Raw genomic sequence first — 14,666 nt, forward strand, 5'->3', positions numbered from 1 at the left:
TCTTTCATTACATGAAATGAAATGATAACTTTTTGCAAAAAAAAACAAGGCTTGAACAATGTATTTTTGCTCTAAGTGTTGTGATAGTAGGGTTTTGTAAGTTCTTCTTGTATGATAATGCACAATAGGATGTGTCTTCAAATGGTCTTCAGCTTCTCTTATATAGCCATCTTCATGTAACCGCAAGATATTCTCCTTTAATTAATGACACAATATAATATTTTCCATTAATGACTCCCTTGATTGTTGTCTTGAATGCGCCTAAATAGCCGGATAAATGCTCCATGATTATGACTAATTATTCTCCTTTAATGCTGATATAATTACCATAATTATATGATAATTACTCCACATATTCCTTGCTGACTTGGTCAACTGATGTCTCCTTGTTTGACCGTTGTCCTCTCCTGCCTGGTGCCTAGCCTGAATTATCTTTAGGCTTTTGTCTGAACGCCAGGCCATGGCACAATTATACCCTGTATTTATCGTGGGAATATCAGGCTTAACACTTACCTACTGCTTTTGCTTCCCCTTATACTTTGTCTACTCCATTTAGATACAAGTCATTAATAGTTGATTGTGCTGCTCCAAACAATTTAATAAGATTTGAAATAGAACGCAAGTGAGAACCCCACCTAGTAGCTCCGCCTCTTTGCAGAGAGCTAGTTTGATTTTTTCCTGAACCCATCTCAAGTGTAGCGGCAGCTACAAAATCTGCAATTTCAGCCTCTCTGCAAGCCTTCAACATAGAATGTCTAATAGACGAAATTGAAAATCATAGTCAAAGTAGAAAAAAATTGCCACAAGTCATGCATCCTTTTAGCGGCGGCATTTAAACACAATTGCAAGCGAGGAGCATAACAATGTATATAATATGCGTATGGACATTCTTTCAGAAATAAAGCTTGTAGCCCATTAAATTGACCACGCATATTGCTTGCACCATCATACCCTTGGCGACGCATATTTTTTACATGAAGACCATATAGTCTAAGGACCTTTGATATTTCATCTTTCAAAGTTTGAGAACAAGTATCCTCGACACTAAGCACCTGATAGAAACGTTCTTTCAGTGACCCTTCATTGTTAACAAATCAAAGAATTATGGCCATTTGCTCCTTATTTGACACATCAAGAGCTTCATCAACCAGAATCGCAAATTTAGAATTACCTACTTCAGCACGAATCTTAGCTCTAACTTTGTTGGAAAGAATGTTTGCAACTTGTTTTTGAATAGTTGGACATGTATATTTGGCATTTCCAGGAGCACTATACTCTACTTTGTTGACTTCATCAATTATTCTTTTGAAAGAATTCAAAACAGCATCAAAGTTGCCACCATTAGGAGAATCAACCGACTCATCATGGACTCTAAAAAAACATCCCTGTCGTGCTAACAGTCTAACAACTTCTATTGTAGCAACAAGCCGAAGTCGATTCTTTGCTAACTCTTGTTCAGATAATGTTAATAACCCGCTCTATACGCTTTGAAGGGTTTATCAAATTTTCCCACCTACGCATTGAAGCATTGTGTATTAACATTATACCTTCTATATGACGAATGATGCCCGATTGCTTAGACATCACATTTTTCAAGCCATTAAATTCAGTTTCGGTGAAAGATGGATGATGAGATGGATATGTGTCAAACAAGAAACATGGAAAGCAATCCACTTTATCTTTAGCAAGAGAATATTCAAGCCAAGGCCACTCTTTGAACCATTTGTGACTAAACATTCGACCTTGATTTCCATGATGTGTACATGGATACTCTCTTAAATACGGTTGATAAGGTCCATGTGCCACATAAGCTCTTCGAACATTATCTTGTTCATTCAAAGGATACATACCTATAGCACAACGTTTTCCCGGGTCTTGTTCAAGTAATGTAACATTATAATCTTGATCATCTTCTTGTTGTTCACTTAGACCCTCTTGGTTGTTCGCCCTTTCATGTTGGCCATCATCTAATTCAATTCCTTCTTGTTGATCAACGGGAATTGATGGAGAAGAGTCATTTTTAAACCATGAAAACAAGGTCTTGTAACGCTTGGGATCTCGATTATCCGTCATCATTCACAAACCTTGTGATAGAAAAACATATAAATTATTCACACTAGTTTACAGCACAAAAATATGTTTAGAATCCAAGTACTTTATCAATTACAGGAAGATGGCTATCATTCTAAAAACATTAAACATGGTCTCAGTTCAGTCCTAAAATGAAGCAACGATAGAAATTGATCAATGATCATTTACAATGAGATAAATCATTTAGAAGATGACCAACATGAAATTGATCAATTATCATTTACAGGAAGATGGCTATCATTCAAAAAACATTAAACTGGTGCAAATATTAGCACAATAACCTATCAAGTATCCAAATTGATCAATGATCATTTACAATGAGATAAATCGTTTCAGGAAATGTTTACAGGACCAAACTAAACTGGAACTGTTCAACAACAAAACTTTAATCACAAATTAATTTCTTAAATGAAAATTACCATAAAAATACTGAATATATGTTTCACAGTTATGAGTTATCATATAATTCTCATACAAAAATTCCGTTCGACTACGGACTACGGCTACACCGTCTTCCTTTTCCCTTAAGTTTAACAGTATAATAACTCCGTTTGCCTGCGGACCAGGTCTACGGCTACACCGAATTTGACATTCTTATTATCATCAAAAATTCAAAAGTTCAAAATCAAAAGATTTATCTAGAATTAGACTTTCAAAAGAGCCCTATTTGCCTAATAGCATAATCAATATTACTAAAAGGGAAGATATAATTGATGAATAATAAGATTAATAAGAGAGATACCTTAATTAAAGTATGAAAGTAGAAATTGGAGGGGGTGAACGACGGAGAGACAACTGTAAGAGGCGGTGGATCGGTGGTCAGCCTGGTGACCAGTGAACTGATTGATGAAATGTGGTGCGGTATTGCGTTGGAGTGAAAAGGCATACGTCACTTTGGGGCTTTCTTGTTTGTTTATGGAGTTAACTTTTGACTTTTCAAAAACTTGTGAAATATTTTTTTTTGGCTGGTTGGGCTTGAGCCCAGATAGCCCTTCGGCTAAATCCGCCCCTGGATGTCATATTAAATTTTGCAGGTTCAATATTGTTGGTCAGGTAATTACACAATAAACAAAGCCCCTACAAACCAAAAGTTTCACTTAATTGTCAGCACTCAGGCTTTTTTCGGGTTTAAGACAACATCTGAAGTAGGGTTAATTATCTTTGATTGGCAGTGGGCTGTGACAACCAGTCTGGATTTCTCTTTGGCACAGTTAATTCAAGTGATCATTCTACTAAGCATAGGTGGCAAAAATGGTGGCAGTTACGAGGCCTCTATGTACGTCGTTATTGGTATTCATGGCAGACTTCTTCTTTTGCATGCTATCTTGAATAGTCTCCTATCTATGACACTCGGACTCGCCTGTTTACCCACAATACCCATTTTCGGCCGATCCGACACGGATACCGACACGGAATTCGTGTCCGGTCGGTAGCTTGAAAAACGGACACCTCTGAAGTCCAAATCGTCGCAGAAGATGGACACGGTTTTAGAAGAGGAGTACCTGACGGCTGACGCCATTGAAGAAAAGTTTCTGGAAGCCATGGAAGAAGGCGAGCGGAAGGAGATGACTTGTTTTTTAATGTTTTAGAAGGAAAGGAGAAAGAGAGACGTGGTAGGTTTATGGGGAAAAGGAAATTGTTTATTATTTTTTATGTTTGCTTTTACTAGAAGGAATATATCACTAATAAATAGGAAGTAGGTGGGACAGTAAGTGGGTTGGGTTTTTCTTTTTTTATTCTCTTTTACAACTGTCAATTTCAAGCAAGCATAATACTTTCCCACCTATATTTTCAACAAGCAATTATACATATTGAGTTTTATTTTAATTTTTTTAATTATAAACTAATAAAAATATTAAATTGGAAATAGATTGACAGTGTCCAAATTTGAAAAGTGGATACGTTGACCGTGTCCAAATGTTGTCGTATCCGTTAGTTATTCGCGTCCTCGTATCCTTGATTTTATGAATTTAAGTGTCGGATACAAGGATTCGTATCCGTATCCGTACGCCGTACCCGAGGCCGAGCATCATACCTTTCTATTTCATGGCTATCATTCTTTGGCCAGCTTGCTGCAGCCTGGAATGTTGCAGGTATCAGGATTTTGTCGATATCATTTCTTTGTTTGTCTGATTTTTAATTGATTGGACAATTGCAATTATAAAAGCCGTTTTTCATACACAAAACATATATGAGACGATTTCACAGACTAGCTCACCAACCCTATAAATAACCCTATTTCGATAGGTCATGAGAGAATGGTTTCATACAAAACTCTGTTGCATAAGATGTCGCTATAATGATTTTTGTTTCTTTTTAGGTGTATTTGAACTTATGAGACTCATCCCGCTTGTGGCAACGAAGAAGGCTCGTGCCAAGTTTGTTTTCACCCACTTCAACACTGATAATGGGGGATGGATCAACAGTAGGATATCCATTTTTGTTCTTGGACTTTGTTTGGGCCAAAATTTAAATATTGGCCTAATGGGGCAAGTCCGCTTAATTCCTGTTGAAGAATTGGGCCGTGAAGGAAGAGCAAGCAAGAGGAGCCCGGACGCGAAGTAGGATCCGCTTGAGGAGTTGGGCCAGGAGACGTGTAAAGGTGAAGAATTCCATTGATGGAAGAGTCCCGCATTTTGGAAAGACTTCAGGGAGATTTTAGGGAAACTCGGGGAGATCAGGGAGAATGGAGGGAGATGGCTAGATATGAAAAGAGTTGTTATGGAAGTAATATTCCTTTCCATAAACGAAGTAGGACATATCTGGGGTTTTTACCCTATAAATAGCCAAAGGAGCAATCAAGAAAGGGCATTCAAGACCTCACATATACACGAAGTACATTGTGCTAGCTAGATTTACATTCCGTCTCATTGTACTCGATCCGTCATTAATAAGCTAGTGCAATACTTGGAAGGGTACCGTCCCTCCCGCGGTTGTTCCCACGTTGGTTTTTTCGCGTTACCAAATCTAACGTGTCACCTTTAATTACGTTCTTTATTTCATTATTTAGCATTGACGTAAACGTCCAACCAATATACAACGAGTAAGACCGCATTGACCTGATAAAACCTAAATACGGTAAAAATTACCTAAACTGTTAGGCGCCCACCGTGGGGCATTGTGGTCGTCAATCGTTGATTACTTAAACATGTAATGGACAAACAAACATCAACAGCCGTGTCAGGGAGCGGCCAACCGTCGTTACTTCCAAACCCTATTCAGAATCCGGCATCGACGGCATCAACTAAGGCTCCTGGGCACACCTCAAAAACCACACCTGTGGCAAAAACATCTTTACCTCCCAAATCTTCTGCTGCCATAGCTCAGACCAGATCGGACAAAAGTACAACAAGCTCAGGCCTCACCCCACCACCCAGTCCAACGCAAATCTTGCTCGCTGGCGTGGAAAACCTTCACAAGGCCCTGAAGAATATGCGAGAAGACCAGAGGAAAGCTGAAGCTGAAGCAAGAAAAAGAGACAGGGAACTCTTGGCGCATATAGACTTTCTGAAGCAGCAGTCCGTCACTCCAACAAGCACAGAAAGGGAAGGTCGGGCTCCGGTAGTGGACCTAACACAGAGGGCATCAGGCAGCAGGAGTCAGCTTCGACAAATACCAGTCGAGCTGGTGACAAGATTGGATCTGACAGCAGTATCATCAGAAGAAATAATAAGTCCACGAGGACTGGGATACCTCACACCAGACAGCTGGCAGCCAGCCAACCACGTGGAAGCACAATCAGGTAACCTCCCAGTTGATAATTTCGTGGTAACTGATCAGACACCTGGCAGGATTTGCAGGTAGCCCGTAGGTAAGCTGGCATCAAGGAACACTCGTAACCTCAACACCATTAGCCACCACGCCACACCGGGACCTTCAAGAGATCAGGCCAAGAAGCAGCACCCCAAGCCAGCAGGTAGTAGAGAGACAAAACCAAGACTCCGGAAGTCTAACCAACCAGCAGTACCTGGAGCTGAGGGAGATGCTGAGCAGGGTCTCAGGATTGCCGCCTCCACTTGAAAAGGCGGCACCCGACAGTTATGCTGACTCACCATTCGTGGATGCCATATCCATTATCACCATGCCAAAGGGATTCACAAATCCAAACATGCCTCTCTTTGATGGCACTACAAATCCCTTTGACTATATGAGCCAATACGAGCAGAAAATGATGACAGTGACGGCAGTAGAACAAGTAAAAGAAGCTTGTAAGTGTAAGGGTTTGGATCCACGTTGACGGCACCAACACTCCGATGGTTCGTAGGCCTGCCTAACAGATCGATATCCACATTTGCCGACCTGGTAAACGCATTCATTCAACAATTTGCAAGCAGCCGGAAGCCGCAGAAGCATGCATGAGATTTGTACAGAATCGTCCAGGGAGCTGGCGAAACCATTGGAGAATACAACACCAGATTCAATAATGAGAAGGTGGCGGTACGAGAATGTGACGTGTCGACAGCAGTAGAAGCCTTCAGAAGAGGCCTACATCATGAATCTGACCTATACAAGCAGCTAACTATGCATCCTTGTCATAGTTTCGAGGCAATACAAGAGAAAGCAGCAGTTGCAATCAGGCTGGAAGAGGACACCCTAGCAAGAGCTAGCATACCAAGTACGCCAAGCATATCAAGCACATCAGCCATGGAAAAATCAAGCAGGAAGCAGTCAACTAGCAAGAAGGATGAGAGATACAGGCCATATGGGAGGGGAGTTAACAGAGTCGACAACAGGGAGGAGAATCCGCAACTCCCCACACTGGCGGAGTATGGATTCACAACTGGCATCGGAGGAATCCTAAAAGCACTCAGAGAGATGGGAGACCGGGTAAGATGGCCCAGACCACGAGTAGAAGAACAAGCATGGCGAAAAGACAGTAAGAAGAAGTGCGAGTTCCATCGTGACATCGGGCATAACACAGAAGACTGTTATACATTGCGTAGGGAGATCAGGCGCCTGATTGAACAGGGAGATCTGGGCCACCTATTACCACGTGGGGGCAAACAACAGGATAAGGTGGGTTCCACAAAACCTGCAACCCCACCCAAGTGCACCAAAATAATAAACGTGATAACAGGGGGCTCAGACATAAGTGGGCTAACATATTCGGCAGCCAAAAGGCATGCTACTGAGACCAAAGGAGATAGGCCAGAGACTTCTTGTAGAATTTCTCATAGTGATCTACCTGCGGTTGCTTTTGACAAAGGAGATGAGCATGACGAGCAGGCGCACCATGACACACTCATCATAACTAATACCCGTCGTTGTGAATACCAAAAATAATATTTATAATACCTATTAAAACTAACAGAAGCTAGTGGTAACAGTGTCGAACCACAGAGAGGCAGATGTAATTATTAGTTGTCTAATTTCAGCCTAAGGTAACGAAAGTGGGGGTTAATTGATTTGAGTGGTCTATAGCTAAGGCAATAAAAGTAAAATAAACTAAACAATAGATGAAATCAAGAATTAAAAGGGTGCTGAGATGGTCGGTTCACTATAGTTTCGGCGACAGCATACTAAGTAGGTCTGAAATAAACACATGAGGCGGGAAAACAAAAGGTCCTCTCGGTCCACTCTTAACAAGCAGCGTCTTTTGATCTCGCTACGGGTCCCTAATATCACTAGTACTGACTCTCGTCCTGAAAAGTGACTAATAACCTAAACTTTACATATCTTTCGACCTTAGCATAGTTTAGTCATTTTAATTGGTAGTCTGACAACCTTCCCTATCTTCCGATCTAATGGGTCAGTCAAATACTAAGCATTCAATTAGTCGCGTGCACTCGATTCATCAAATATAGAATTTAAGTCAATTAAAACGAAGAAAAACCCCACGTGGCCAGTCGATCGACCAGGGAACCCAGTCGATCGACCGGTATGCGATTTCAGGGTCTACAAACTAATGCCGCCTAACCTACAGTTCCCCTACATCCTAGCACAAGGTATTTAGCTACTCATGATATTGATAAAAACAACAGTAATATTAACGAAATAAACTACTGAACTCATGCTTAAAACAGTTAAATAACAAGCAACAATAAACGATAATCGGCTTTGGGATACTAACTAGCAATTCTATACTATGAATAAAATAAGCAATGAAACTGAACAGAAGAATACCGAAAAGGAATTATAGAGCCAGATCCAAACCGAAAGCGGAAGGAACTTTATTAATCGAAGAACAATAATCTCGAACCCTAATTATGAAAGTAGAACTAAAACTAAGTTAAAGCTTGATAAAAACTGGATGCCTGTTCTCAAAACCTAGCTTACGTTATATAGAATACAACGTAGTTCTTATTTCCAAAACCTAACTACTATGGGCTTGCTTATTCTTGATCTTTTAATTCACGCAGATTAGCGGCTTGGTCGATCGACCACTGAGGCCGGTCGATCGACTGGTAAGCTCTGAACAGTGGCTCCTGGAAGTCGTGGTATGGTCGATCGACCATAGGTGGCGGTCGATCGACTGCATTAGCTGATACTTGACTTCTAAATTCTCGTGGATTTGTCTTTCGGACCTCGAAATGCGCACCAAGCTCGTCCCTTGAGTAAATACTTTACGTCAAATGTAGTGCAAGGTACTCGCGGACGGATTTAGCTCAATATCTACTCATTTCCGCATAAATCTGCAATATTACATAAAAATACGAAAGTAGACGAAATGGGGCAAATAGTAGCCTTAAACCACATGAATGAGCTCTGAAATGCGTGTAAAATAGGGTGTAAAACATCATATTTAAGACATGCATCAAACTTCCCCAAACCAAACCCTTGCTTGTCCCCAAGCAAGAACTTGACTCGATCCTAAAACCTAATGGAACGAGTTCAATCTCAGAGCGAAATGCACATGTAAAGCCTAAACCAATTTAATGCAAAAACCAACAATCAATTAAATATGTGAATCATGCAAACGAGTTATGTAGTCGTCAAAAACTGCTGAACCGTCAACTATAGAGACTTATCAAATTGGACTCTCACGGGTCGCTCAAATCACTCAATAAATACAGGTGAATATATGTGAAAGATAGAAAGAATTTATTTTGTTAGTGACACTAACCTAACTACGACCTATAAGAACATGCCTGCAATATATATGAAAGTAATCTCTACAACCGTACATATGCATTCCAACCGAACAAATGACCATGACACATGCCGAGGTAAATAAGGGATATGTGAGGTAATGGGCAGGAAGAGGCAAAACATTTATGGGAACGTGGATGTACAGGTGATCAAGCTAGTACCGTAACAAAACCATATGACAATATCCACTTCTTGCTCAAACTTCAATCCACACGGTGCTATAGCAAGCACAAAACTCACAATCTCCGAAATAATCAACTCCCCATAAGATACAAATGAAACATGGGAGCAAAAATCGCCATTTGAATAAAGACTTGAATCATGCGAATTGATTTCTTTTTTTTTTCTCGGGATTCGGTCGATCGACCGAGTAGAGCAGTCGATCGACTGCATTAAACAGTACAGCACTCTCTTTTTCTTTCTTTTTCGAATCATTTTTCTTTTCTCTTTTTTTTCTTTATTCCTTTCTTTCCTCTTCCATTTTCCCAACAACATCTCAAAATGAGCATATGCCACCAAAAAAGTAGTAACAATCCCAAAAACTAAACTACTAGCTTGACAAGGGCAGGCTAAATGTAGGATGTAGTAAACGGGACAAAAGGCTATTTTTGGCAGTGTCAACAAACCACAAACCGAATGCAAACAGGTATTAAGCAGATTAAGTTCATATTTATGCAAATTAATGAAACATGTCTCATAAGGAGTAACTACTCATATCCTAGATAAACTGGTCATGAATGTCACCAGTTATAGGCTCTAAATCTCAGAAAATGATGTAGTTTGCCAAGTTTCAAGTCCAACAAGTAATTTAACAAAAACTCGTAGACTATGCAATTGATTCTACTAATAACATGTCAATTAGCAAGGCTTAGGCGATAAAACAGATGCAAATGCAATGTCATCATTGAAATACTACCGTTCCGACTCGACCTATATGCTAAAATAAACGTGCATTTTTTGAATTTTGTGGAAATTTTTCAATTTTTGAATTTTCTGTAAATATGGAGAAATTAAACAACAAGGCAAGACAAAATGTAAACGTGAATGCAAAAACATATGAAATGCAATGCAAAACCCTTCCCCAAACCAAATCGCACAATGTCCCCATTGTGCAAAATCGTGTAATGAAGAAAAGGAAAACGGGAATTTGCGAGAAAATTAAGTAAACAAGACATGAAGTGAAGACATGGAGACTCACAAGACTTTAAGCGCCGCAAAAGGAAACCTCCCCAAACCAGCGTGAGCTAGGAGGTTTCAGTAGCTAGCAGTGCTACTAATAGGTACCTGAAAAGACAACAATACCACGCATAAAACCGAGAAAGCAATGTGGAAGCGGTAATTACGTGAATAAGATGAAGAAATTGAAGAAAACAAAATTATGTCGGAAAATAAAGAGGAGGAATGACTCCCTCAATTCAGCAAAAAGACCAAACACAGAAGGGGAAAGGTCGTGAACAGATACAGCAGCGACAACGGTCGATCGACCATAGCAGGCAGTCGATCGACTGCAATGACCAGGAACAGAAGCTCCTGGTAGTCGCACCTCAGTCGATCGACCAGGGTAGGCGGTCGATCGATCGGAAAAATCTTGTAATTTCCTGATTTCTTTGAATTAGCTCGAGAACTTGAGCTAATATGGTCTATAAACCTGCAAACGCACATAATACCGCGCCAAAAATTGCGCAAAACCCAAAGTAACGGTATAAAGTACTAAAAATCCTAAGCAATCTTAAAATGCGAAGTCTCGCGCACACAAAACAATAAAAAGTTCAACGAAAGCAATAAAGTGTAATGTTTTTGAAAAAGTCTTAATCAACTAATAGTTGATTAAGAATGGCCACGGAATGGCCCACTTGGCCAGCTTCTGGCTACAAGAGGTAGCCTCAATAGTGCTCATCTTCCCAGCTCCAGTATCCGCAGAACTCAACGGATCAGCATGTCGGACATCTTCCCATTCAATGACCTCTTCGGACTCGTCGGAATCCAGATTAGACTCCGTTGCTTTGACTGGCTCATCTTCGGGCTCCTCATCCGTGCCATAGCTAAGGCATCCTAGACTGTCTTTTTGAACGATTGGCTCATTCACAGCTGGAGCGACATGCGACTTTTCCTTCCCCAAACCAACTCCTGCAATATCTAAAACAGAAGAATCTTCCTGCACTTTGCTACCAGTATGGGGCGGAGGTGTCACAACATGAGTAGGGACAGAGATAGGCATATCCGGAAGTATAAAATAATATTTCTTTTCAGAAACCGTATTGCAAGTGACGGGCCACATGGGGTCTTTCTTCCTAGTTGTCTGGGCAAAGACAATGGAGTGCTTCCCTACCTTAAAGATCAAAGTACCCAAACCAACATCAATAACTACACCAGCAGTGTGCAGGAATGGTCTACCTAGAATAATAGGAATGTGGGCATCTTCGGGCATATCAAGTACTACGAAGTCAACAGGGAAGAAGAACTTCCCTATTTGCGCGGGAATGTCCTCTAAGACTCCTATTGGCTGGACCGCAGAACGGTCAGCCATCTGTACTGTCATGTTGGTGACTGCAAACCTATTCAACTTTAACTTCCTAGCAAGACTCAAAGGCATCACACTAATACTGGCTCCTAGGTCACATAAGGCCTTCTCAATAGGAAAAGTGCCAATATTACATGGGACTGAAAACCTACCCGGGTCTTCTAGCTTAAGGGGTGCAGTATGGGTCAAATAAGAGCATGATTCCTCAGTGAGTGCGACAGTGTGCACAGTTTCAAGTGACTTCTTTTTAGATTAGAGTTGCTTCATGAATTTCATATAAGCAGGCACTTGATTGACTAACTCCAGAAAAGGAACTTGTACGTTTAAACTACGAATAACATTTTCAAACTTATTAAATGATACCTGTTCCTTCGTCGGCACTAATCTCTCCGGATAGGGGGCTGAAAGTAGCAACTTAGCCATCTCCTCTAAATCTCTCATGCCGGCATCGGTGGATTTAGGATGAAAATCCACCACCTTCTCCTTGTTGTAGCTTGACTCTTCTTCAGACCGTCTGAAATGTGAACCATTAATCGATAAAGGGTCATACTTCGGAACCGGAACGGTCCCATCAGTAGTCGGGTCTGTCCTCAATATTTTTGGGGCAGTAGTACCCCGAAACAAGTGATCCCTCAAGTTATTAGGCATTGGAGGACGAAAAGAATCACTATCAGCAGCACTGTCAGTCGATCGACCAGGTTGGTCAGTCGATCGACTGACTTCTACAGGAACAGTAGCTTCTGGTTGTCGCGGACCAGTCGATCGACTGGGTATGTCAGTCGATCGACTGACATACCTGCTGATCGTCATTTTCTTGTTTTTGTTCGTCACAACCTTCTCCTTGCTTGGTTCCGCCTCATCCTTTTCAGTGACGTCCTCAACCATAATGGGCCCATCAAGGGTAGACCCACTCCTCAAGGTGATAGCATTAAGGGTCTCTTTCTGCTCTGTCTGCGTCGGTAAATGTCCCGGAGCTCGGGTTGTATTCTTGCTCGCCAATTAAGCAATTTGGCTCTTCAACATCTTCATCCCGGCCTCTCTAGCTTGGGATTCTTTCAGCAATAAGTTCTTCAGTTCGGCAAACTCAGAATTTTGGGATTGTTGTTACTGCTGAGGGACATACGGGGGCTTTTGGAACTGTTGTTGCTTATGAGGGGGCACATAATTCTGCTGCTGCTGTTGCTGCTGTGAAGGTTGAGTTGGATTTAAGACATTTTGGCTGCTCCACCTCAGATTCGGATGGACATTCGGCTCATAGTAAGTGTTTGTCTGCCTATAATGTTGAAATGCAGCGCAGGACTCAAACGGATTATGACAGTTGTCTGAAACATGTCCCTCAGCTCCACATCTTTTGCAGACGAAAGGACCGTCTGAAGCAGCATTTACATGGTAGATCCCTCTTTTTGAAGCTCCTCCCAACTCATACTTCTCAAATCTCGCCGTGAGAGCCTCTAATGCAGCTACAGAAGGAGATTTAGCAGCTCTCCTTTGATTTCCCCTGGAATTTCCATACTCAGCTTTATGGGTGGCCAAGTCATCAATGATCTTCCACCCCTTAGTTTCTCCCATATTCTCCTGGAATCGGACACTGGCTGCCGCATCCAGGATAACCCTTTGATTGTCATAGAGCCCATTGTAGAACTTATTGCATAGGCTCCACTTCTCAAACCCATGATGCGGAATGGTGCGCACCAGCTTCTTGAAACGGACCCATGCCTCATGAAAGTTCTTATCAGGACCCTGTTTAAAGCTCGTGATCTGATCTCTAATAGCATTCGTCTTCGAGGCAGAGAAATATTTCTTGTAGAATGCCAAGGCCAAAGAATTCCAGTCGGTGATCCCATTAGCAGCTCGGTCCAGGTCTCTATACCACTCCCTTGCAGCATCACGGAGTGAGAATATAAACATTGTCTCCTTCACCTGGTCCTGGGTCACACCGGTCGGCGGGGGTATAGAGGAGCAATAATCAATAAATATCTCCATATGCTTGGCTGCATCTTCATTTGCAGCTACCCCAAATTGGTTTCTCTCAACCAAGTTGATATAAGAAGGCTTCGGTTCGAATTTCCTATCAGCTCCCGGTAATTCGAACCCCTTGTATAGATTTGCAGCTGTCATCTCAGAGTGACTTGCTATAGTTGCTTCTTCAGCCATCTCTAGAAAATCTGGAGAAGTGACGGTCTCAGCTGATGAAGTAGAAATAGGTGATGAAGGTGGGTCCTTCTCGAATAGCTCGTTCTCGTAGTAACTAGACAGAGTACTCAGCTCTTCCTCAGTCGGCAATATCCTAGATGATCGTCTCAACTCGCGCAAAGTCTTCTCAATCTCAGGATTGAACGGTACTAATTCACCACCCTGTGACCTGCGCATAAGAGGAAACTACAAAAAGAATATGAGAATAGTTTAAGGAACAAATATCTCTTAAATTAAGAAGCAGACTAAAATAAAACAACTAAAAATTAGAACAATTGCCTCCCCGACAACGGCGCCAAAATTTGATACCCGTCGTTGTGAATACCAAAAATTGTGGGGTAATATCCGTATAAGACCCTTTAAATTTAGGACTATAACGTAAATTTAACATGTGAAATATGGTCATAAACGAAATACAATAAAAAACGATTAAGCACAAGAATTAACCTTCGGTCCTAGTGCAATTCGGCAATGAGAGATCAAAGTAGACCTCCTCCTAATTGTTGCACCCAAGATCGTCTAAGAATATGCCCTTGTGCTAGAAATGCGTTCTCTAAATGCCTTGCAATATTGAGAGAACTTGATGTGAGTTTTTCGAGATGTGAGATCTAGGTTTCAGAGAGAAATGATCTCCAAAACCCTAGTTTCTTTGCAAATGAAATGACTAGATTACAAAGGAGAGGGAACCTCTCCTTTTGTTAGCCTCGGTCCGCGGGTCACTAGAGGAGGGAGTGGACTTTCCACTTTCTCCTCATTTAACTCGTGATCCGAC

The 14,666-nt window shown here is 41.3% G+C and overlaps 1 protein-coding gene and 1 pseudogene across 1 annotated transcript; one reads left to right on the plus strand and one right to left on the minus strand.

The window, feature by feature from the left end:
* Nucleotides 1-532: 532 nt before the first annotated feature.
* On the minus strand, nt 533-2,073 carry LOC141628198 (uncharacterized). The gene is made up of 4 exons (XM_074441371.1): nt 1,548-2,073; nt 1,172-1,450; nt 952-1,078; nt 533-755 (listed from the first exon to the last, which is right to left on the minus strand). The coding sequence occupies exons 1-4, from the start codon at nt 2,071-2,073 to the stop codon at nt 533-535; spliced, it is 1,155 nt and encodes a 384-aa protein (XP_074297472.1).
* An 864-nt stretch (nt 2,074-2,937) lies between these two features.
* The window catches only part of LOC141628199 (amino-acid permease BAT1 homolog), a 101,459-nt pseudogene continuing 89,730 nt past the window's right edge, over nt 2,938-14,666 (plus strand).

The sequence above is a fragment of the Silene latifolia genome, chromosome Y (assembly GCF_048544455.1).
Source record: "Silene latifolia isolate original U9 population chromosome Y, ASM4854445v1, whole genome shotgun sequence".
In the NCBI taxonomy this organism is placed as follows: domain Eukaryota; kingdom Viridiplantae; phylum Streptophyta; class Magnoliopsida; order Caryophyllales; family Caryophyllaceae; genus Silene; species Silene latifolia.